Source organism: Amblyomma mixtum, chromosome 8 (assembly GCF_055824585.1).
Source record: "Amblyomma mixtum isolate Tamu chromosome 8, ASM5582458v1, whole genome shotgun sequence".
In the NCBI taxonomy this organism is placed as follows: Eukaryota; Metazoa; Arthropoda; class Arachnida; order Ixodida; family Ixodidae; genus Amblyomma; species Amblyomma mixtum.
The window spans coordinates 10850207-10875584 of record NC_143019.1 but is presented as its reverse complement, the minus strand read 5'-3'; the positions used below and the strand labels follow the sequence as shown (position 1 = coordinate 10875584).

The 25378-nt window shown below is 44.3% G+C and overlaps 1 protein-coding gene across 1 annotated transcript in view; it reads left to right on the top strand.

Annotated features, from left to right (window-relative positions):
* Positions 1-25067, top strand: part of PNPase (polyribonucleotide nucleotidyltransferase 1) — a 32441-nt gene extending 7374 nt beyond the window's left edge. The window contains exons 7-24 of the mRNA XM_089556444.1: positions 474-635; positions 1875-2061; positions 3771-3822; positions 5754-5811; positions 6501-6597; positions 7176-7278; positions 9790-9860; positions 10008-10044; positions 12745-12901; positions 13371-13534; positions 14248-14319; positions 15121-15184; positions 16460-16543; positions 18193-18276; positions 19315-19421; positions 20567-20622; positions 22094-22172; positions 24743-25067. Of these exons, the coding sequence (XP_089412570.1) occupies positions 474-635; positions 1875-2061; positions 3771-3822; positions 5754-5811; positions 6501-6597; positions 7176-7278; positions 9790-9860; positions 10008-10044; positions 12745-12901; positions 13371-13534; positions 14248-14319; positions 15121-15184; positions 16460-16543; positions 18193-18276; positions 19315-19421; positions 20567-20622; positions 22094-22172; positions 24743-24889 (1781 nt within the window). The 3' untranslated portion in view covers positions 24890-25067. The remainder of the gene's footprint in view (positions 1-473; positions 636-1874; positions 2062-3770; positions 3823-5753; positions 5812-6500; positions 6598-7175; positions 7279-9789; positions 9861-10007; positions 10045-12744; positions 12902-13370; positions 13535-14247; positions 14320-15120; positions 15185-16459; positions 16544-18192; positions 18277-19314; positions 19422-20566; positions 20623-22093; positions 22173-24742) is intronic.
* The last annotated feature ends 311 nt before the right edge of the window (positions 25068-25378 follow it).

Genomic DNA, 25378 nt, shown 5'->3' with positions numbered 1-25378 from the left:
CTTCGCTCCTCCTAAGGAGCTCAAAAGGTTGGAGCTAAAAACATAAATAGTGTTTCATACAAATGAAGCTTAATTAACAGGACTCCTGAGAAGTAGCAGTGATTCTAGTGCGTTTCAACGAGCGGTAATGCACTTTTAGGCACTTGGCTCTCGTAACAGTTCAAGCAGGACATAGCACATGTTTAAGCGATGTACCCTCAAACTTTCCTCTGTGCTTTCGTATATAGTATTTCATAATTTTCTCAATGGTGGACATTTCCCAGCACACAACTAAAAGTTTGGCATGCAGCAAAAGAAATCTGAGTTGTTGTCTGGGCCCAAATTATGTATATATGCTGAACGTTTGAACAAAACCGATCACTCAGGTGATTATGTGGGTCTTGGGCGGGTGTTGAAAATACTGACAGGGCCTTGAATGGAACGTGTGGTCATACAGACATTAATTTAACTCTTTCAACTTCTCTTTATTCCAGCGTCGGCTGCGCTGTCCCTCTCCGACGTGCCCTGGAATGGACCCATTGGGGCAGTCCGCGTGGGTCTCATAGATGGCGACGTGGTCATCAACCCAACGAGACGGCAGATGACGCAGAGTGCGCTGAACCTCGTTGTGGCTGGAGCTGACCATAACCAGGTTGGTGAGTATCCATTTGCTGTTACTTGCGTTGCTTGTTGCCTTCTTGTCTTTGTAAACAACAATCAGAAAGAGGAATTGTTGCTTGTGGCTTTCAATACCCCTCCCCTTCCATTGTTCGCGGCTTAATCAGAAATGCTACGAGAAGCTGCGAACAAACTCTTCTGTATATCATACTGACTGGAGCTTCTCATTTGCTGGAATCCTGTATTTTCTGGAAAGCTTAACTCCCACATTACCACTTTAGAGCAGTAGCTACGGGAATAGTGCCGTCATCGGCGTCAGATGCTACGACTGAAAACTCACTCATGTTCACCAACTGGCCATTAGTAGCGTTCTCAAGACGGGCTTGTGCCATAATGTTCCTGTGGACCAATCTGTAGACATAAGTGAGCATTTTGTCGAAGGATACAACACGGTTGCAATTTCGGACTGCCCCCATTTCTCTCGGAATGCACTCAGCTTTTCGCGTAGTACCGGCAACTAGGTACTAGTTACCTTCTGCAGGATTAGAGAACTATCTCTTCTTACGCGGTTCTGTGCATCTCGGCTGGGCTAAGCACCTTGAGTGCTTTTGTTCTTTCTTATGCCGAGAGCTTTAGAGTGCGAACAATGGATGTTGACAGCAAAGGCACCTATAGCATTCTCAAAAATTCACATCATACTCATACGCTGTCCAAATCTATTGTACTTAGCCATTTCAACTAATCTCTTACCTCACCTTAAGCCACCACGGTGGCTTAGTGGTTATGGCACTCAGCTGCTGACCCGAAAGACGTGAGTTCGATCTCAGCCGCGGTGGTTGCATTTCGATGAAGGCGAAATTCTAGCAGCCCGTGTGCTGTGCGATGTCAGTGCACGTTAAAGAACCTCAGGTGGTCGAAATTTCCAGAGCTCTTCACTACGACGTTCCTCCTAGCCCGAGTCGCTTTGGGACATTAAACCCCCATAAACTAAACTAATTTCTTACCTTAAGTTTGTGTCACTGCAAGTCTGGTTGCTTTAAGAAGTGCCAGGTTTCAAAACAGTTAGAAATGCAAAAGCAGAATGCAGGAGAGCGCTTGCTCTGCCATTTTTATCGCCTTTGGTTTCTTGTGCCCTGCTTTGCGCTTTCAACTTGCAAATTGCGGGTCATCAACTGGCCCTGCAAACTGCTGGTTTTAGCCGGGCAGGCAGTCGATCTCATAAACTTCCTTGGGGCATCTCAGAAACATTCGTGGGACCTGTGTGCCCTTTACTGCAGTCATGCTGGAGGCATCGGCAGACAACGTCCTCATCCAGGACTTCCAGAAGGCCGTCCGGTGTGGCGTGAAGGAGACACAGCACATCGTGCGCCAGATCAAGGAGTTCCAGGAGGCCTGCGGGCATCCCAAGCGCACCGTGGAGCGGTACTTTGTGCCGTCACAGGAGCTGATCGATGCAGCCAGGCTGTGAGTTGGTTTATCTCTCATGTCACGCATCATGTGTTGCTCAGTTGCGCTTAGCACTGAAGAAGAGCGCTCAAAGGAGCATTGAAACACTTCTCTGGTTCTCTCATTTGTTCAGTTTTTTAATTTCTTTTGGCTTCCGTTGAATAAGCCTTTCATGCGCATGTTGCAACTAGACCAGGAGTTCTCAAACTAGGTTCCACGGAACCCTTTGATTCCTCTGAGTGCTTTTCTGGTTCCCCGAGCACTTAAAGGGCAGTTCCGGGGGGTTTTTCAAAGTTACTACTATATTCTAATAAACTTGTAGTATAGTTTCTTGTCTTGTTCCTGGTTATTTCCCCCAAGTTTTGCAGCCCTGTGATATTTTGTTCTGGTTACCGCTCTCTCTTTCTTCTTTCTCTCCCACCTTCGTCCCTTCCCTTACAGTGCAGTTGAGGTGTCCACCAGATATGTGAGACAGATACCATTTCCTTTCCTCAAAAATCAATTTACTTTTTTTTACAAATTTATATTAAAGTTCGCCTTTTCTGAGGCCTCAGTTCAGATGCTTTCTGTAGGCAACGCTGCATTTTCGACATCAGAACATTCCCTCCATGTTATTACCTGCTCCCTGCTTCAGTAACAAGATTAGATGTTGAAGCTTCTATTATGTTACATGAGGCATTTTATGGAGGGACTCATCGTTTTCAGTTGCTGTTTGAGCCTTTCAGTGCGCATACAAGTGTGTTTTCTTGTATAATGTTGGTGACGTCATGGCTGCATCATGCGAACCATCGCCCCTGGCTGCTAACTCAGTTTCGGTTTGCTGTTTTCGCTGTTTTAAAATGGTTTCTCTCAGTATATTGTTAACCAGCTTGTTGCAGTGGAGAGGGGCAGCTTTAAGGAATGTGGTGTGACTATGGGCTCAGAGTGCTTGCGAAAATCCTCGGAATTCCCACTTCATTTTGGGGCTGACCACGGTTTAAATACTTATAGCAGGCTGTTTTACTGTGCTGCCAGTCATTAATAATTGAACTAGAGCTTTTTTCTTTTTGAGAGAACCTGTGTCTGTATGCTCCTTTCTTCGTGCATATTAGGGAGGGAAGGATGGAAGCTAAGGGATGCCGCTGGCTGGCTTTCTCGGTCTGGAAATGAGAGCGGCATTTGTTCGTGAAGGTTTCGTAAGAGCAATTTCTTTGCGAAATGAGCTGTGCATAGTACAGCCAGCCATTGCGCTCCTCACGCTTTCACTGAGTCATCTATGGATTAAAAAATAATTAACCTACGTACGGTTTTAACTTTCCTCTCTTTGCAGTTATTGAATGTGTCCAAATGTCACTGTATAGACACACGAGCAAAAGCCACTAGGTGTGTTGGGTTTGCAGACACAAATCTATTTGTTCAGAACCTCAAAGTCTTGGAGAGCCAATTATCCCTTGCTTAGATCTGAGGAAAACATGGAACAGCCAGGATTAGACCACTATCATGTGCCAGTTGCACTGGTTCTTTATTGGAAGGAAAATCATACAAACACAAATGCTGGACAAGCAGACTTCTTGAATATTCTGTTATTTCTTAACATGTATGCTTAGTGCCTGTGTCTTAAATTTTGTTCTTAATGAAGAGGAAGAAATTGTATTGTTACTACACATTTTTCTTGATTCCTCATCATGCCATGTGTTGGCAGGGCCACAGTTCTTAAGCACGTCAATTTTGTTTCACTTTGTTTTCAGGCTGGCTGGAATTCGTGTTCGGGACATCCTGTCGGATGTGAACCATGACAAGGTAGGGCCTGTAACGTTTGCATTTCGTATACAGTCTAGCCCACTTATGGGCTTCACTTATAATGAACACTCACCTGGTACAAACAAAGATGACGCGGCGATCACAGTTTGCTAGGGCTGTGGTGCTGAATCTCAGAGTGAACATGTGTGGACACAAAATTTACAGCAAACATGCAGGCACTAGGAACTCGCTTACCGGGGCATGCTACGCGGTCTTCCATCATGGTCCTAATTGAACATTTCACATGAAAAACCTAAACAGAGTGCGGGTTGTGTGAACAAAAAAACAAAAAAGAATGTTTGCTGGTGGTACGCAACATCACCACAGCTTCCACGCACTCAAACAGGGAAATCACCTCATGGCAGGGTAGGAGTGACACTCGTGAATTGTCAGCGATACCTCGTCTGCCCCTCCAAACGCAGACCCAACAAATCCTACAGCAGGTCATAAAAGAAAAGATCTTGTCGTGACTGATCAGAACTATGGGAAGAGAGGCAAACTCATTCTGCATTGGGGCGCATTCGTTAGTTGTGCCAGTTGTCGCCTGCGCTGAATGCACTGATCACCGATTCCCTAGCAGGCAAATTAAACATTACAAGTTGAAAGAGCTTGACCGCCTACTTGGTCAAATCTGTGCACCAATCTGTCCAGCCAAGAGCAGATAGGCGGTTGCGCTTTGCAGACTTCTGCACTTCATATGAGCTTCCAATTAAGGCCCTTTCTCCAGCACTGCTTCCTTTTTAAGCTTACCAACTGCCTGTATGCCTTATGATGCACCCTTACAAAGTCTAAGCACTGAAGATGCATTAATGACCACATCTTCAGGCACGAATTTCGCATCTGGCTGGTACATACCCCATGATAAAAAGTGACCTTTCATTGCGTGACACAGTATGTGTAAATGCACAGTGCCGACTACCCTGCTGACCGCGGCACACAAATGTGTACCTGCCGGCACCCAAGCTTGCCAACTGGATGGCTACTGGTGGATAACGCATGTGCAACGTGCCACAGAAGTCTGCTTTGCTGTTGTCATATACATTAGGACCATTCCACTTACTGTGAACATCCAGATACTGTAACAAACAAATGGCTCACCTTAAAACCAGCCAAGTGTTACAGCACAGGAAGAGAGAAGAAAACAGGCTGTACTATCTGTACTATCTATACTAGCTATACTAGCTGTGCTATCAACTGAAATTTTACCGAAGGAAAGGGGCAAAAGAAGACTCGCACAAAGATGCATGCGTGCGTGTGACCCAAACCAGTGAAAGGGCGGAGACCAAATGACTGTCACCTTTGTACTAGCGCAACGAATGACGCGTGATGGTCATTTTCATTATTAGTAGGCTTGATATTTTTGCTGCGGTTATGTTTATCGCAAAAAAAGGGGAGCTTAGGCAAGCAAAGGCGCAAAGCTGTGGCTGCTTTGAGTGGTTACATTGCCCTAAGTGCTCATTTCAGCTTGAACAGCTGAGTATCGATGTCAGGCTTACGGCTTGTGCAGTACTGTGGCAGTCAATCTTGTAGTAGTGCCTTGACTTGGCCCAACCACTCCAATTCTTTCGTTACTTGAATTTGCACTTCTACGAGTACGTGGGAATGACATGTAATGAGAGCTCATAGCTCACAAGATGAAAGCTCTGTCACACTTCTAGACTTGGAACTTTTTTAGCCATGGTAAATCATTTTGGGGAGAAAAGTGGAAACGGACGAAAGACAGGAAAGGAACAAGAGACCTTTTTTGTCTTTCATCCGTTTGTGCCGTTCCACCCAAGATGAACCTTTACCAACTAGCCCACCCCACTACATGGTGAGAAAGAGTGATGAACGGAAAGGCAGGGAGGTTAACTATGCGATGCTGTTGCATGGTGAATTACAAGGAATCACTGTGTCCTGACCAGTTTGTCTCTTGTTGCCTGTTGGCTTAGGTTTCCAGAGACGAGGCCCTGAGTGCAGTGAAGGAGGACGTGGTGGAGAAACTTCAAGGTGAGTGCAAGCATATCTGTCGAATAGAAAAAAAATAATGGATTACCAATTAGCCTTATGTGCGCTGATGTAGCTTGATGCTGCATTTTTCGCGGCGTTTGCGGTACTTATGTGCAAGTGTTTTGTAGCTTCTGCAAAGACGTCAGTGCGTTGCTGCTATTGGTGTCCACCAGTGAAGTGGTGCAACATGATTGGTGTGCCGTCCACTAATGTGGTATGCATGACTCTACATATATATGCTTCATTTTATTCGATATTAAATGCCACTCTCAGTTACTTGCTTTTTTTTTTTTAAGTTGGAACATTTAGGAAGATGCTGGAAGTCACTTTTTTGGTGTCCTGAATGGTTCAGTCTCTCTGAACACTACCGATTTGACTGTCAGGTCTGACCCTGAAGTTCAGTTACATTTGACTCCAAATTTTTCTTGCTTGACGAAGAAATTGTAATCTCTGAACATGTAGCCATGAAGTTTTTCTTACTTTTGTCACTTAATGAAATTTCCAGTTCTTTCACCTAATTGATGCACAACAGCATTGTGGCTTCTTATTTTTGGTTTGGGTCAGTGTTGCAGTCTAAACTCATCTTCTCTCTTCTCAAAGTAACTGGATCTGCATTGCTTTCTGCTGAATATCTCTCTGTGGCAAGTTGATGCAGAATTTTTGCCGTTCACGTTTATTTTCGACTCCAGAGAGCTTCCCAGGAACTGAAGCCTACCTCCTGAACGAAGCGTTCACAGCAGTCGTCAAGGAAGTCTTCAGGAAGCAGGTTCTCACAGAGGAGCAGAGGTGGGTGCACACTTTAGGGTTCATATCTCCTTGGTGCCATTGCCACAATGACCTTTTAGAAGGCCTTTGACCTGATTGCCTGTTGACCTAAGTGCCTGTTGCCTGCCGTGACAATCATGGGTCCAATGGCCATTTTTGTCAGCGTTCGTTCGATTCGATGGAGCTGCTTCTCTATTGGATATGGTGTGCTCAAAACTACTAATGCATGATAAAAATGAACATTTGTCTCCTGATCTTATCAAATAGAGTGGACGTTCATTACATTGAACTTCGTTGATTCAAACTTCTGGTTTATTTGATCTGATACTGTGGTCCTGTCAACTTGAAGTGTATTAATAAGGCTTTCCTAAATTTGACCTGTGCATAATTAAGACACATTATCGCTTTCTTTCTATAGATAAAGGTGGTAGGAAGCGTATCTATGTTGCGTGCTGGTTGCAGATTGTCATAGCTGTTGGTGGCTTGACATAAGTGGCATAGTATATTGGGGAAGTGCTGTGTGCCTGATATGCTGGGTGCCAAAACTGAGCTTTCGTGTGTGTTCCTGAGTTTGCGAAACTTGTCTCTGTGCGATGCAGGTTTGATGGACGAAGCCTGACTGCCCTCCGGAACATTGCGTGCCAGATCGACCTGTTCCAGCCGCTTCATGGGTCGGCCTTGTTCCAGCGTGGGCAGACGCAGGTGATTGCTCCATGGGATTTCCTTTTGGGGTTGGTTTTAACGCGAGAGCGTTAGTACCCCCATGCCGGAAAAAATTGTCTGGCGTCAGCGTTGGCGACTGTTTGAAGCCTCACATCACAGAGTGGCCAGAGCACGCAGATGGAATGTAGTGCCTGCCAAATAGGTCGTCGCAATTTGCCCACTGTGGCAGGTGGCAGCTAAATGAATGATTGGTGATGAGAGGTTGCTCAGGAAGAGCAACGTGGTTCGCGCAAGACCCACCAATGGTAGCACCTGCCATTGCAGGGCAGTGGCCCATCACTTACCCGCTGTACCACTGTGCCAGGAGTGGTATGAGGACTCCCAGGGATCTGTGAATGTGAAGTAGCGAATGAACAATTCCGCATATATGTACAGGTGCCGTCAAAAGTAAATGGAAGGCAATATTAATGAAAAAATTTAATCATTGGCCTCCCAATTAATGCATCCTTGAATACATAGTATGCGCAGCCCGATTTTGATTGTGCGAATTGCACTGTGCACCAAAAAGCGTGGACCACTATGCTTTAGATTTAAAGAAATTAAATTTTTTTTACAAAGTCGCCTTCCATTTACTTTTGACGGCGAGTGTACATTAACTCATTAACACTATTGCATCATAGTGTGCATCATAAGTGGAGCTTAAGTATCCCCTCCATTTTTTTTTGTACTTCAGTATACCCAGTGGGCACTGAAACTCCCTTGGATGTCCCACAGATGTCCTAAACGTCCACAGAACGTCCAAGGGAGTTTCAGTACCCCTTGGGGTAGTCTTAATACTGTCTTCCTTTGCATTAAGTGCTTCAGCCATGGGGCCTCTCGAATACTATAACTTCCCGTGTTCAGTGTTTGTTTAGCATTCAGTAAATTCAAACTTCAACTTGAGGAAGCCTGTTTTTTTTTTTATCCGTGTGAAGGTGCATTACGACAAATATGAACTTCTAAAGTTCAGTGAAACTTTGGAGGCTCACTTTGTTGCCTTGTTGTACTTAAAGAAAAAAAATTGGATGGGACAGTTAAGCTTGGCCTTTAGGTCATGACGTGATAGGGTTTAAAGGGTAATGCCCATTTAGGCGGTAGCGGACACTCTGTTGTTTACATTCATAGATTGCTGGGAGTCCTCATACCACTCCTGGTGCAGTGGTTAAGTGATGCGCCACTGCCCTGTGATGGCAGGTGCTACCATTAGTGGGACTTGTGAGGCTGAGGTTGGTCTTCCTGAGCAACCTCCCCGAGCCAATAGTTAATTTTAACTGCCTGGTGCCATTTTGGTCAGGTATTGATGTGTTCACAAGGTCATGTGACCTAGGGGGCTCACCTGGGATGGTTCTGTGAGAATTTTTGGCTCATGCTGCCGCCACTGCCGCCGAGCCTTCTGCTCAATGGGGTCCTTAATGCTATCACGTTTAAAGATCTTTTATACTTGTAAGAGCACAATGGCATTTATAGGGGCCCTACTGCCTCTGCCCCGTGTGACCAGCAATGTAGTGGTATATGTGTTGACTTTGGAGGGACGTGCAGAACAATAAGGTATGGTAGGGGAAAACAAGAGCAGCATGATCACAATGTGCCATGTTCACCACGCACCATTGTCAGTCGTACAGAGTCTACAGTAAGATCACACTTTCCTTGTGTTTTCGTTTTTACCGAAAGAAATTGCTCCCTTTACTTTCTGTGCCAGCAATTTGGCCATAATCTCACTGGTTCTTAAAGGGACCATGCAAAGAATTAAAAACCGCTTGTAAATGTTAGAAGTGATGCTCAGAAGCATTGACACCAAGTATGAGTGTTCGAAACTGAGCCGGCAATTTATTATGAATTTTTAAAAATCGTGTTTTTTAAAATTCGCGGGCCGTTTGGTGTCTTCGTAGGGAGCCATTCTGAAACCAAAATCGGGAAAATAGACGTCACTAGTCCCATGACGTCGGCTGGCCACCACACGCTGTCATTCGCTCGAGCCGCGGCAGCTATGACGTCACGGGTACACTTCCGGTAGCGGTTAAAATCGTCTGCTCGAGCCGCCACGCGGCCCCCTCGGGCAAGCGCGAGCCAGGGCATTGCCTTCACGCATACGTTTTCAGTTTACCTCTGCCGCCTCTTTCTGTCGCGAGTTCGGGAGCCAAGAAAGCGCAGAGACCGGAGAGACGCTGCCGACGCACGCTGCTCCTCGGGAGTGGGACAACCGGAAGTCGTAAACCGAACGTCAGCGAATGACGTATTCATGGGCGGAGCCCAGTCCCGGAGATGTTTTCTTTATTTTTTTATGGTGCCCCGAGCGTACGAGTTGAGGGGGGAGAGGAGGAGCGTGATTTTTAATCGTCTATAACTTCGTTGTTATTGATGCTAGCTCAAAAATTCTTGCGCTGGGGTGACGAGTGATGGATTGCCTATCTTTACATAATCTCAATTAATTTATTGCATAGTCCCTTTAAAGGATGGACGCTTTTCTGAGATGCTTTTTAATTTTCTCAACTGCCTTGGTTATGGCTGCAGGTTTTCTGCACTGTCGCTTTTGACTCCCTGCACTCGGCCTTGAGGTCAGACCCCATTTCTGTGATTACTGGGTGAGTTGCTTTTTCTCCCTTCCTTTGTTTACTGATAAATTATAGGGGTCCATGAATACTGAAATTTCTCATTTGCATATATTAGGAAGTGTTCTAACTCGTTTCCTTTTGACGATTCTTCTTTCTTCTCGCATTCATTTCTGCCAGTGGGATCAAGGAAAAGAACTTTATGCTTCATTATGAGGTACGTAAAAAACATTGGTATGCTTTTTTTGCATTCCTGTCTTGCAGAGTGCATGTTTACAATGTTTGACGGATTCTGTGTACAAAGCTTTTTCTTGCTGCGCATTTGAATGCGGTATCTTTATGGGAGCAGTACATGTCATTGGACCCATTTGAAAGTGAAGTTGCAGGATGGGCTTCATTTCTTTATGATGGCTCCTAGGCAATGGTCTTAGTATTTTTTCCTGCAAGGTTAATTGCTTTCTGCATGTAGTATGCCGTGTTTCTTAGAATGAGGGCTTCTGTAAAGCTGTGCTTAAGGTCGTTATTTCACAGAATGGGAGTTTTTGCCATGTTACTCGTAAAGTTGTCTTGTCATGACAGTTTTTTCGGTTAAAGAGAGAGTTTTCGGCTCATCTTGTCTAATCTATCTCCACAAGGCATAGAAAGGGTTAAAAATAGTGTTAATGTATAAGAACAGAATGTGAGTGAACTGTCAGTGGTGACTCACTGAAAAGCATGTAATCCATTTGTATGGGGATGAAATTTGGAGTGAGCACAAATTCGCAGTGACAGATGTACTAGAACTGTGCAGATAGAGTGAAGTCACATGCCAGATGTGGTGAAATTTTTGCAATGGTTACATCTCCCAGCTCTAGAGGGATGAAAATTAAATTTCTGTGATCTCCGAGTAGCTTGGGCATCCTGCTGAGGACTAGGTTGTGGGTTCAGTACCAGTGGCATTTTGATAGAGGCAAAAATCTGCTCTTACTGATTTCTGAAAATGTGCCATGCATATTTATTTCGTGCTGATTGTCAGTGTGAAATTTATTGGTGGTCAGTGAGGGATTTCAAAACAGGTTGGCGATAAGCAGTGGGAACCAACTTGTCTACAGCTTCCTCAATACAGCTACAAGTGTCTTGTGGGATAAAACCTACTGGAATATCGCACTGAGTGCCGGACCTCCGCCAATCAAAACAGGGAATGTGTTGAGTATTGGTTTAAATGATCTGAGACACTCACGCAGGTACATTTAGAAGTATTATGATGGCAAAAGATAACCTTCTCACTACTAATTGGGCTTGTTTTTCATGAACTGTGCACAACAAAAACTGTTGAAGATTTGTTGTGCTTGGCCATAGTGCTAACCTTATCATGCCTTGACACACTGCAAACACTGAGGTTTTACAAAATTTGCTTAGGTGTGAGTTTATGTACTTTAACATTTAACAAGGACATGCTGGTTTGTTGGGTCTTGATGTTATACAAGGAATTTAACGGACGACGCCCATTGGAAAGTTTTTCACTACTGCACAGGGCAGCTGCTAGTCAACTGGCAACACTGGAGGTGTTTTCATAGTATTCCTCACTTTGAGCTGCTTAAATGTCTGGGCTGAATGCATTGCATTTTTTTTTTCCAGGCATTAAAATGCCTCACACACATTTCACCTAGAAGCCTTTGACAAAGCTCTTTCGGTTGTCTAGTATGAAGCAGAACACCCAGGAACAAAATCGCCACTCTTGAGAAGTTGCTGCTTTGGAGTCTGGGCTGAATGCGCCTGATGATGAGTGCATGGCAGAATGTGTTTAAGGGTGTGTTATTTTTAAAATGCTGCAGAATGGGTTGGTAGATCAATATGTATGTTGGTGATTGATGAAGGGACTGATGTTTAGATGGATGCACTTGTTTTTTTTTATGTGCATGTCAATTTGTTTTATCCAGATGTATATCAACAAGGTTATGGTACACACAAAGATGTGTAGTTGTGCAGGTAGATGGAGAGAGGTAGGGATATGCATCGACAGATATGTGTATGCGTAGGTATTAGGTTTCTTCCCTTTTCTAGCAGGGTGGGTATAGTTGACATATTGCTCATATGACTAGCTGTCTTAAAGGGGCTGCGAAACACTGCCTGGGGGAATACCGGCTATACTTCAGCTGGGTTCTTTATGTCACACACATGCTGACTTAAAAAGAATTACAGGAATCGATGCACAGGAACGGGAGTTATTCAGTGAAGAAATTTCAAAACACAAGCAAACAAAACGCTGCCCTCAACTCGATTTTGGCGGGGCTTCCCACTCCTATTTCGCTCTCCCAATGACGGCACCTGGCGCAACCAATCAAAACAGCCAGCCAGAGCACATCGCGGAAGTTTGTACTCCATGGTTGCCTGCTCTCTAACTCGTTCTTGCTGAGCCTGGCAGCGTTGTTTCCATGCCAGAGCACCCCTGGGGGTGTATTTTTATTTTACTTGCATTACAGGGCTTTTATCTAAGACAAACAAATTGTTTTTGTTGATGTAATATAAAACGCAGACAGGTGACAAAATGTGTCTATTTATTCACAGTATATTTATGTTTGTCCGGTCATCAAGCTCGCGCCAGGTGATGTCATATCCGCTGCTAAAAACCCGCCACTGTGTGGCGACACCATCAGAGCCATGAAGTTGTTTTTGGGAGGACATTAAAATATTAAAAAACGGAATGTACGCGGTATTACCGACGCTATTAGCACCATTATAACTCACTGTATGCAATCAACAGGCAAAACAGTTAACTAAGCTTGTGTTTCTGGGCCCCTTTAAGGTGCAGCAGTTCTCTTTGCATACACAGGTGAATAATATTTGTCAGCATTCCCTTTGAATCGGGACAGCGGAGAAGTGCCCCCTAGTGCCCTAATGTGCAACATGTCATGTTTCGCTTTCTTTTTGCCTACAGTTCCCGTCATATGCCACCAACGAGATTGGCCGGACGGGGCCCATTGGAAGACGGGAGCTCGGCCATGGAGCGCTCGCCGAAAATGCCCTCCGGCCACTCATACCAAAGGATTTTCCCTTCACTATCAGGCTCACCTCTGAGGTGCTCGAATCCAATGGTGGGTTGTCGCTCGTGCTCACTGCTTTTGCTAAAGGTATACCTAGAGAGAGATTGAAGAGTGATGAACTTTGTGCAAAGGAACTTGTGAGAAGGAAAATATATGGTGTGGTTCTGTTCTTATCTTATGAATACATTAGATAAGTTCAGTGCAGACAAAAGTTTAGTTTAGTCACATCACTAATCTTTGAATGCCGTGCTTGCAGTTTTGATTGATTGGTCACAGTCTTGGAACCCCAATTATAAGCTACAAGCGGCCATAATAAAGTGACGATAACTGGTTACTCTTCCTGATGGCAAAGTGTGATCTTGTTTGTTATGGGCTTAACTAGTATCTCTTGTGTTGCCCTTTGTGAAGTTTGTCAAGAAGAGTCAATAACGATGTGTCATGCTACACTATTCATCCGGCGGCCATGAGTTATGTTCACTTGTTTACTCATTCAGTTTGCTGCACATTCGTTGCCCTTCAGGATCGTCGTCCATGGCGAGCGTCTGTGGTGGGAGCCTGGCCCTGATGGATGCTGGAGTGCCCATCTCGGCAGCTGCTGCCGGTGTCGCCGTTGGCCTCGTGACAGTTCCAGATCCCGAGTGCTCTTACGAGCTGTCGGATTATCGGCTGCTCACTGACATCTTGGTGAGGAGCTTGCACTTTCTGGACCAAGAGTTTTCAAACTTCCTTGCCCCAGGGAACCCCAATAACCTTCAGTATGTGCCATGGAACCCCCTCATTCTTTGTGACAGTGCTCACACAGGCGAAGCGGCACAATTGGTTGGTGTTGCTTGTGAATGGACTCTTAGTGATTTTTTACCGTTTTGTTCTTTTTTGTAAGTGTTTTTGTTTTCTTGCTTTCGGCTATCAGTTTTTCATGCTCATCTCTGACTCATGCTCGGACCTTTATTGAAGACAAGAACGCAGAAAACTACAGTCATAAGACAAGCGCTTTACCGCATTCACACGCTCGACTGGCTGAGCAGCACACAGGGTATCATGACGTCATGCTTGGCTTTCATTGGCCAGGCGCTCCCCACTGCTGCGACAGTGCGGCGTCTACATTTTTTTTTCTATTGTGGCAGATACTGGCTTGAATACAGGGTTGAATACAGGGAACGGGTTGAATACAGGGAGCATGCATTTGGGATGCAGCCAATGCCGTGCTGCGTAGTGCAGGGAACTTGCAGGGAACCACTGAACGCTGTTGTGCTTGTCTTATTTAGTAGAAAAGCCATGGAGTAGCACAGGTTTAGCGGAGACAGTAGCAATGCTAACTGAATCGAAAATAAACTGAATCGCTGTTGAACTGTCTCTTCATGATTTGTAATGAATGTTTTCCTCACTCTTCATTGCAGGGCATTGAAGACTACCTGGGAGACATGGACTTCAAGATGGCTGGCACTAAGAAGGGAATCACAGCCCTGCAGGTTTGTTGGCGAAACCTTCTTTCCTTATACAGATGGCTGCATGGCAGTGTTACTGATCTGTTCATGTCTGTTCACCGTGGGACCTCGATAATTTGAACTCCGTTAATTCAAAATCCCAGATAATTTCAAGAATTTCTGCGGGCCCCATAATTTTCAGCGTAAATATTAACAGATAATTTGAACTGGCAGCCTGAGCCAGCACTGTTAATGGAAGATGAAGGGTTCTGTGCTGCAGTAATGCCCAATCCCAATTTGACCAAAAACCTTTGCAAAGTGATGGCCGTTTGGAGACACCAGGCACAAAAACCAGCCCATGGTACTGCTCATCCCCAGGTCCCCATTCGCCAACCCGCCAGTCCGCTCGCCCATTCATCCATCATCACCAAACGCGCACGGTCAACAAGTTGTGTTCTGCATCACCTGTGATTTTTTTGGACAGTGTTTACCATCATTCACTTCAAAAGGTGTTGCGATAGTCTACGGCATTGACCAATCGCGGCGAGATAAGCCGAACACGCTAAACACCAGCCTTGATGGTCAGGTGCACGTTTTTGACATGAAGCTAAAAAAAAAACAAGACAGTAAATTCTCATCGGCAAAAGTGGGGTGATTGGGTACATACGACTGAATACGGTATTTTACTATTTTTTACCTGTTCGCTGTAACGAACTTCAGTTGTATGTGTTAGCCTATAATGTACCTGTTAAGAGGATGTGGCTGTTAGCAAGGTCATCGCTGTTTTAATTTCCTATAGTTTCTTTTTTCATACCTTTCTCTTTTTTTCCTCTTGATGGTGCACAGGCTGACATCAAGATCCCTGGGCTTCCCCTGAAAGTAGTCATGGAAGCCATTCAGCAAGCCACTGGTGAGTCCACTTCTGGGAGCCTTCGATGCTTTAGTGCTAAAAAAATAGGCAGCAATCATGAAAGTAAAATGAATAGGGTCATTCTTTTCAAGAAAAGGATGCCCCGATAGGGATTCCCTTAACCCTTTCCGGTCATCTGTCGGGTACTGCCTGACCTCGGGAAAGCCTACACATGGTCAGTGGTCAGGCATGGCTGACACAAAATTTCAACAGCCATTTCTGTGTTAAAAGGACATGCCGTCTGATGGGAACGGTTGTAGCCTGTAGATTAGCTATTTCTTTTTCTCCCGAGGGATGGGAGCATCATACCAATGTAGGAATATATTTCGATCACGTGGTTTTTGGAAGCCGTGACATGGTACGAATACACTGCGGCATTGCTTCTATTTTTGCCAGTTGCGGTTTACAGAAAGTTGTCAAACAAATTTGTAGAAAGTAAAGGCAGCTTCAGTGGTGAAGAAAACCGTGTACCTGCTTCAACCAAGCTGCTAATGTCAGCAGCAAGTTCAGACAGTGAAACTGAGGAGGAGCGCGGTATAGTGCAACCTGCAAGGATGAAGACATGCAGGAGAGTGCTTCGAGAAGTACCACACTCTGAAGAAGTTCTGCTGAAGACATAGCAAAGCAGAAAAAAATTATCTAAATAAACGTTTGTATCCAAGTCGTGGTATGGCGCTCTTTCCTTATGATGAGATAGAAGGCCTTAAAGAATGCTGACTGGTGCTGTGGTCAGTGGGGGAACTACGTCATAATCATCATCATCATCAACAACCTGACTAATCCCACTGCAGGGCAAAGGCCTCTTCCATGTTTCTCCAATTAACCCTGTCCCGTGCCAGTTGCGGACACCGTACTCCCGCAAATTTCTTAATCTTATCTGCCCACCTAACTTTCTTCCATCCCCTGCTACGCTTGCCTTCTCTTGGAATCCACTCCGTTACCCTTAAGGACCAGTGGTTATCTTCGCATTACATGCCCTGCCAAAGCCCATTTCTTCCTCTTTATTTCAACTAGGATGTCATTAATAACTCGTGTTTGTTCCCTCACCCACTTCTCCCGCTTCCGACCTCTGAGCATTACACCTATCATTTTTCTTTCCGTAGCTCGCTGCGTTGTCCTTGACTTAAGCTGAACCCTCTTTGTTAGCCTCCACGTTTCTTCCTGACCGGAAAGTGTTAAGGACAAAACAGTGATGATAAAAAGTTAAGAAAATAAACAAACATGAAACTGAGAGCCATGTGCAATGTTCCTTTTTCATTCTCTTCCAATTTTCAGAAGGGAAGTCTGAAATTCTCAAGATCATGAATGAAACCATCAGCAAGCCGAGGGCACAGAAGAAAGACAACTGGCCTGTGTCCGGTGGGTTTGTTCACACATTTATCCTTTAAGTGTAACACTGTTCCATTTGTCATTTCAGCTCATGTATTGATTGCTGTAACTGCTGGTGTTTAAAGTATCATTGCACCTGACGTGTTGGTGACCTCTGGTTAGCTTGTGTTGGGTGCAAAAGTATTAAGTCGACATTATTGCTTGCCCAATTTTTCAAATAATGAACTATCAATGGTGAGTTGTAGGCAGAATTTTAGATTGTCACCACGAAAACAACCACAATTGCACCTTGCGACAGATGAACCGAAACTTACCATAGGTGGAGGGTGTCAATGTCAGCCACAAACAATAGTGACAGTTAACCTGCCACTTGTTTTGGAGCCACCATTAACAGTGAACCACTTTTACCAATTTGCTCATTAACTATGTTATCAGTCGTCAATAATTAATGAATCATTAAGGTGAGACCATGGTGCCGAAACACTTTTTTTATTTACAGACTGATTTGCACCAAATTCTTGCTGGGCATGTTGATGCGCTGATTCAAAAAGTGCAAACATTATTCTGCTGAAGCAAGCCGTATTAGATTTATTAAAAAATGTAATGTCTTGTTTGGAGCCTTGTTTAGTTAACAAAAGGTGTTGTGGAAAAGATATCTGTGTAGAAATAATCAAGTCTTCTTAGTGCACAACAAGACACACGAGAGCGTATTCTCGGATAATTTGGACAAAAGTTACAGCTTGTCAAACTTTATCCAACGAAAAGCTTTTAGCTGTTGAGACAAGTGATTGATTTCTAAAGTTTTCTTAGATAAGCAGCGACTTAAAATTGCTCTTACTGCAGAACTTGTGAGCTTATCTTTGAAAAAAAAAAGGAGGGGGGGGGGGGGTATAGTAATAGCTCGTACAAAACTGAAGATATTGCTCCTCCAAAATTTCACATGTATCAAAACTGCAGTTGTAAGGTATCAAGAAACACATTTTTTGCCTTTTCTACAGCAGTAAGGTAAGCAGAACATCACTGAAATGAGTTCAATTGGTTTCTGGTGTGAATGTGCCATTCCCAGTCAATGTGCTCGTGCATGCAACAAGGAAATTTCTAGCGACGGGACTGGATCGTCTGGTGGCTAGAACCCGAGATGAGCTCTGCCACATCGCGACATTGCCGAAGTTTTGGTGCATGCATGTTAATCTCACAATGATGGCATAATTGCAGTTAGCCTCCAACTGACTATATGCAGTCTTTGTCAAAAGTAACCAGGCTGCACGTTTTTTTCTTCTCAGTCTCATATTAAAGCTATTATATGCCAGCCCTCAAACTCTAAATCTCTCTATGGTAAGAAGAACCCCTGTTCTCACCTTCAAATTACTTTTTGATCTTTAGGGAAGCCGTGAGGGCTCTGTTATACGAATGAGAAGCAAAGCATAGAGCCTGGTTACTTTCGACAAAGGCTGTACATGTCCATCAGACCTAATTCTTAAGCTAGCTGGTTGTGCACATGGAGACTGTTAACTGCTGTAGACCGCGCACTTCTTGGATGCGCACCACGCTTTGTTCATGTGAAACTATGCGCGTGAGATTCTCCCCATCTGGCACCGTGCCTTTGTGTCTCCCGCTGCCTCAAGACTGAGTGCAACTTCCGCATGTGCTTCACGGACTTGCACGATTCATCCATGCAGAGAGGCTGGAAGTCCCGGTGCATCAGCGGGCACGATTCATTGGACTCGGAGGGCACAACCTGAAGAAGCTGACGGCTGAGACAGGTAGGACTCTGCTCTCCTGCAATTAGTATTCTCCAGAATTCAGCTTGGTTCTTAATATGCCATCAACGGGACAGTTTGAAAAGGTGAGTGCAGGATTATTGTTGATGACCCTGTTCTTAAAGAGTCTTTCGTAGGGTGAGCCTCGATTACCTGGTCATCATGGAGCATTAAATGCTTTCGAGCATGTTTCATTTATTGCTAGTGCCGCACACCCTATCCTGTTTACTCCATTACTCCATTTAGTGAGTACCACTAATCAGGCCTTGCTTAAAGCGGAGCACTCTTGTGCACAGATTTTTAGGTACATAAGGGCCCTTTCTGATTTTGTTCTTGTCTGCATTGGCCCTATAACGTTTGAGGGCAACATGCTTTGCAGGATGCTAAGCTAACCTCATTGTCCTGGGCGGCACTAATTACGTGATTGTTCTTTAGTGATGGCCTTGTACATTTATGCTTATGTTCTTGCCAACAGACATTCATCAAATGTTATACGATCTACACTGCACAGACACTTGGCAGCTCCAGCTTTTCACACACACAATGACAGGTGTGGTCTTTTTATGCAGGTCATGTAATGTGAACACGGGGCAACAGAGTATAGATTCCAAGGGGAGGAAAATGTAGTTGGAGATGATAGAAAGTTATATACCGCATTTACTCATCTAATGCACCCAATCACATAATGAGCCTACCCACCACTTTTGACGCCATCATCTAGTGCAGTCAATGCAGTGTAAAGAAACTGGAAAGCAGGATTTCGTGGATAAAGTGGCTAGTGATCGGTAAGAGACGGCAATAATTGAAGAAAGCAAAAGGCCTGCCATTGATGTAGCCAGGCCGGTGATGATTTTGGTGCAGTCTAGCCCGGATATACAGTCGGAACCTCATTATAACGAAGTCGAAGGGGCCCAGACTATTTCACGATCCTTCTCGAGTTTGATATGTCCGTGTTCAACTGTACGTCATACAAGATATTTTCTCGAATTTGTATTCACAGTGCAGTGAGAGCTTGTTTGGGGAATGCTCCTCTTCATGCAGGTGTTCAGCTGTCGGCCATCGACGACACGTGCTTTGAGATCTTTGCGCCGAACCAGGATGCCATGAATGAGGCCAAGGAGATGGTGGAGCAGTTCCTCAAGGAAGAAGTGAGCTTGCTACTCGTGTCTTTTTTTTTAATTTTTTTTCAGTGTCACGTCAACCTTGAAAGGGGAAAACTATGAGTTTCTCACATTAAACCCTATTTCTGCATACTGCATTTTGTTGAATGGAGATGGGTGACATACCGCCAGGCGGATGGACAATGCACCTAGTAGAGCTCTTTGCAGTTCACTTGCATTCTGTTGAAATTCAGGAGAGCTAAAAATTGACTCAATGTGCTGAAAAGTTTGTCAAAATGGGAGAATGGGACTGAATGGCTCCTCACAAGGAAGTCCTTAGGGCAAGTGCCCAGGTTTTGAAATTCGACAAGCTCGAAGAGATCAAATGGTTGAAACTCGCAAATAAAGCATACAAAGCCTTTTTGTGCTAGCATTTGGTATGGTGACTTGATCTCCAGTTAAAGGTGCACTGACATTCAGGTTTCCTTGCACCACACAGAGGTGCATTTCGATGGAGTTTAAATTCTAGAGGCCCGTGTGCTCTGCGATGCCGGTGCATTTTAAAGGATCCCAGGTGGTTGAAATTATCCGGAGCCGTCCACTATGGCGTCCCTCATAGCCTCAATGGCTTTGGGATGTTAAACTCACATAAAGCATAAACCATCAAGGGTTGATTGTGGTAGTCTATCTTTTGCAATTGAATTGCTCCTTGACATCTAGGGCTGCTAAACTTAAGGGCTGCTGGCTTGAGGTAATTTAGTGGATGTGCAGTGAATTGCAAGCCACTGCACCGATTTTAATGAAGCTTCAACTACTAAGCCTTAATACTTCCGTTCTGAAAGTAGTCTGCATCATGAAAGGTCGCAAGGGACATTGCGAACAAAGGAATTGATTCCTCCATTTCTGTTCTTGAAGCAGCTGTGCTTGTAAGTGCAGTATTGTTCATATTTACATCTTTGTTCATAGCTGATGTTTTGTCCAATGTCTTGTTTAATAGCCGCTAGAGTGCTGTCTGTAAATGCAGTCATCATGTGGAAGGCACTAAGAGGATCTTGCCTTTCTTAAAACCTACTACTATTGCCTATGGACTAAGGGTGGCCAAGTTGGGGTTGAAAAGGCATCTTATGTTCTTGATGCTTTGAAGGGTTTTGAACTTGTGCGCAACTGACTGTCTCTTGCCTCTTCCTTGTCAGCGGGAGCCAACCCTAGAGTTTGGAGCAGTGTACACAGCCAAGATTGTCGAGATCAGGTGAGTGCTGGTCACGTTTGTTATTTGCTTTCCCAGTTTCACAGAAACGGAACATACCATGAGGGGCATGGTTACTCAGAATGCAGGTCAGGAAATGGCACAAGGAGTAAAAAGTAAAACAAAATGTAAGCAATAATGTGAAATTCTGAGCTGCACAAACTAGAAAAGCCGGTAGCAGCACTTATCATTTAAAACACTTGTAAAGATATGTACTACATAAGTTAGCATCTTAGCATGGAATGAACCGGTACGTAGTAAATGCATTGTACTGTGACTGCTGTGACCGCTTGCAACTGACTCCTGATGTGAGAACACTCCCGAGACTTTTAGGTATGAAATAAATAATAAAGCGTGGCTCCTTCTACAGTTCAGTGGAAAAGTTTGTTGCCATTGAAACAAAAACTTCTTTAGCTGTTTTCAGCTGAGAAGCACATTCACTCATCTTTGGCTGCATGCTGAAAGTCAGAAACATGGCTGTGAGTGTAAGGCCATGATAAGTATACTAGTCGTGGTGAGGTGATTGTGGCAGGACAGGCGTTAGGCCTTAAGTTTTGAAAAGCGCTACCTGCATGGAAGGAACGGACACTTACACATGTCCTTTACGTTTTTCCAAAATGGAAGGGTGGTATACCAACTAGCCTTAGTAGTAGCTCTTCAGGCATTTAGCATTCAGGATGCACTTGCAACTGAAAGCAAGGCATACTTAAACAGCTGAAAGAGTGAAGCATCCTGTCTAGGTCCTTCTGAAAGAAGGCGTGAGTTTGTCCTCCAGCACTGAACCCTTGGTAAACTTTTTCGTGTACATTTTTCGGTTGTAGCTGTTAATCAGGTGTAGTTCTGGATGGCTTATGTAACTGGGATATAGGGATTTAGGGATATCCCTATGTATAGATATCCCCTATATCAATCAATCAATCAGCCTTTTATTTTCTCTATATTAGAGAAGGAGACAGGACTAAAAGCTCGAAAGCTTGACAGAGGTCCTGCCCCCTTTTTTCACGCTGGCATTGCAACAGACAAGCGGCAATAAATTCTGCGCTATACATTATAGCACAAAAGAAAATAACACACCTTGAAAAAAAAAGCAAAAAGTACCAACATAAAAATACATGCAGCGTCATGACACAAACTTGTTCAGAAAAAATTTCTTAATAACGGTATTTGAATGCTGGAAAGGGTCAAACATTTCTTTGTTTAAGTTATTTAATAGCACTGGCAGCGTATACGAGATAGATTGTTGTGAGTAATATGCTCTAGGTGTAGGAACTAGCCACATTTCTTTATTTCTGGTTTGTGGAATATGGGTGTTTTTTGCAAGTTCTGCCAAATTACCAACATAATTTTCATTGCTCCGCGAAGCACTTTTGAAACTCATTAAAAGTCTATATGGGGGGATATGGGGGGATATAGGGACCAGGGAGTTTTGAAGCATGCATTCGTGGCTGAAAGTCGCTTGTCTGCAAAACTGCAGGGAGTCAGGTGTGATGGTGACGCTGTACCCGACTATGACGCCAACGCTTCTTCACATCTCGCAGCTCGACCAAAGAAAGGTCAGTGTCTTTTTGTGTGTGCGTTTGAACAGCCCACTACAACTCTGTGTGCCATTCTATCATTGTTCGTATGTGTCTTGGCTGCTTTGGTGACAACAGTGTCCTATAAGCACCAAAGCTTGGTGAATCCTTGAGCAGCATTTAAAATGCTATTAGCATATGCGGGATGTTGAGGTTGGTGTGAGAGAGTGATCATTTTTCACAAAGCCCATACATTTGTATAGAACATGCTTGTCATGGGCAATATGCACCCCACACTTAACCTTGTCATGCATAAGTGATCCATTCTGGAATTGATTACTTCCACACACCCTTTAAAGCTGGATGGAGCTTCTCTTATGCCGAGTGTCAAACTGTGTTCAGAGAAACACTCTCATTAATTGATATTGGCCCTCCTATGGCAAATGTTGAACTGTATTAGAGGCAACTGCATTAAGTAATTGATAATAATTAACCACTTTGCCCCTGCGGTTGTGGATTTCTATAGTTATATCCGAGTCAAGAAATACAGTAAAAGCTTTGTGTTGTTGTGGTTTGCAAAATTGCCTTGCATAAGGCTGCTGTTTTTCTCATTTAATAATATATTATCTTTGCAGAACATGTTCTAGTAACTTGCAGTTGTCGCTAACAACTGATTCTCTATATTTCAGACTCGAAGGAGAGTGAAAATTCATTTGAATTATGCAGAGCTTGAAATAAGATGAGCCAATTTATTTCACATGTTGCAGTGAGGATCAGATTGTCACTTCAAGAAAACTAGAAATTCAAATTAAGTGAGTTTGAATTAACAAGATCCGGCCGTACTTCCTTGCTGTAACTGAGACGCTTGCAGTACCAGTATCAGTAGCTGCGTCAGCTATGCTTTGACTCAAGTGCTTAACACTTTCCTAACAGTCCACAAATTTGGGCATGGATTCGGATTCTACCTCTGATGCCATGCACCAACTTTGCTTTGGCTCCTAAGAAAACTAAACCATTGCAGTGGGTTTGGTGTACACAAATGCCAAAGCAGTTAAGTAATTTGTCATGTCTACCTAGCATACAAAGGGTTTGGTTGGTGTAGCGATAACATATATACTAGAGAGCGCAGCATCAGTGGCTTTATACAATGCAAAGCACTTGTTGAAATGTGTGCCTGTCTGCTCACATCTGTAGTCTTTGCAAGAGTCCTGGTCTGTGTAAAAGCTCTACCAGTGCAGGATTCCAAGAAGGTGCATGCAACATCAGGTGCCAGCTAATGTCTAGATCATTAGTAGACAGTGGGCTTTTCACGCACCAAGTGGATACATTCTGTGTCTAGAACCTGCCACGACTTTTGTCAGTAGTGAAAATGGCGCCCATTTAGTGAAACCATGGAAAACCAACTCCATGTTAGAAAGTGCAGGCATCATAATTGTAGTAGGTTAGTCTTGCAACTGCTGCTGAAAGGGGTCAGCCAGGAGGGATCCCTGGTCTCGTTAGCACGCGAGTGTGTCTTTAAATTCTCTCTCATAGTCATCCCACCACGGGTTGTGTGCTTAAAATGCAACTTGCCTTTTCTGAATATGCAGGGCACAGTGATTCGTTGTGAGTGCTGTCATCTCTCAGAATTGACAGGAACTATGTCTACCTGAGTGTGGATCTGATTATTCGGTTTAGCTATTTAGAGAAATCAAATCTTTTTATTGCGTCCCTCATAGCCTAAGTCGCTTTGGGGCATTGAACCCTCATAAAACCAAAATCTTTTATCGGGAAAGTCAAGGTTGCTTCATGGCTGCTTGAAAGTCGCATGCGATTTTAATGGCATGAAAGTCGAAGCCCTGCTTGACAAAGGTGATCGTGACTCTGGCTCCAATAGGAATTCTTTGTCGGATAGCGAGGGCTGCTCTTATGATGGTGATGTAGGCGATGGAGGTTCGATAATGCCAAACCAACCTGTCTTCCATTGGGCTAGAAAAAGTGTCAGGATATGACAGTGTGTGATTTCAACATATGATGTACAAGCCTTGAATTCTAGGCAAGTAGGAAGTGGGTTGTGTAATGGGTTTATGCGATTAGCTTAACATTTTTAACGAAAAAATTCCCCAGGCCATGATAGCTTATGTAAAAAAGAACTTCCTAGTTAAGGGTTTAATGAAGTGTCATCAGTGGACCCGCCGCGGTGGCTGAGTGGTTACGGCGCTCGGCTGCTGACCCGAAAGACGCGGGTTAGATCCCGGCCGCGGCGGCTGAATTTCTTGAAGGCGAAATTCTAGAGGCCCATGTGCTGTACGATGTCAATGCACGTTAAAGAACCCCAGGTGGTCGAAATTTCTGGAGCCCTTCACTACGGCATCTCTCACAGCCTCAGCCGCTTTGGGACGTTAAACTTCAATGAACCAAACCATCATCAGTGGTGTTTGCTGGCAGGCATGGCAGGTTTTAAAACATAATCTTTATCTCACTCTGCTTCAGCCTCTATGTTTATGCTGTAGTAGGTGATGTCTGATATTGGCACTCATATGCATATGCATGCAAACACGCTAAAGGAAACAACATTGATGATCTTAAAAAAAGCAAGGGAACTGACACAGCCCATCTTCAATCTGCAGGTGAGCCACCCAAGTGCCTTGGGACTAGAAGAAGGCCAGGAGATCACCGTCAAGTACTTTGGCCGGGACCCTGTGAGTGGCAAGATGCGCCTGTCGCGCAAGGTGCTTCAAGCCATCCCAACAAATGTCATACGGAACCTGTCTTGAGCCAGCTGTCTGGTAACGTGGCATAGGTCACCCCCCCCCCCAGTGCATTTTATTCTGTTCATCCCCACCAGACCCGGTTGCCACACACCTATTTGTAAATTGACCCTTCGGTATAGATGTACATAAAGTGCCATCATAAAGAAGTATTTGTATAGAAAATAAAAATTGTGACACATTTTGTGCAGAGTTCTTGCTTCCTTGGAACTGTCAGTGGCGTTCACATTGAGGACATATCGAGCTCGTGTATGCCGAGATTGCTTGGTAATATGTTTCAAAAACCTCAACAAACTTCGTGGCTATTGCCTGAAAGGTGTGAAGTACAGCAGCCTGTGGAGCTGAAACATGATGGTACTGTTGAGACTCCTTTTATGCTTAGTTGATTTTGCCTGTGTGGTCTTGGTAACTGTTTACCATTTTGCTTTGTCATCATGAATGTTGAAGACAACTTACTGCGATGTGGAGGCTTATACCCGTGCCACACGCGCGCAA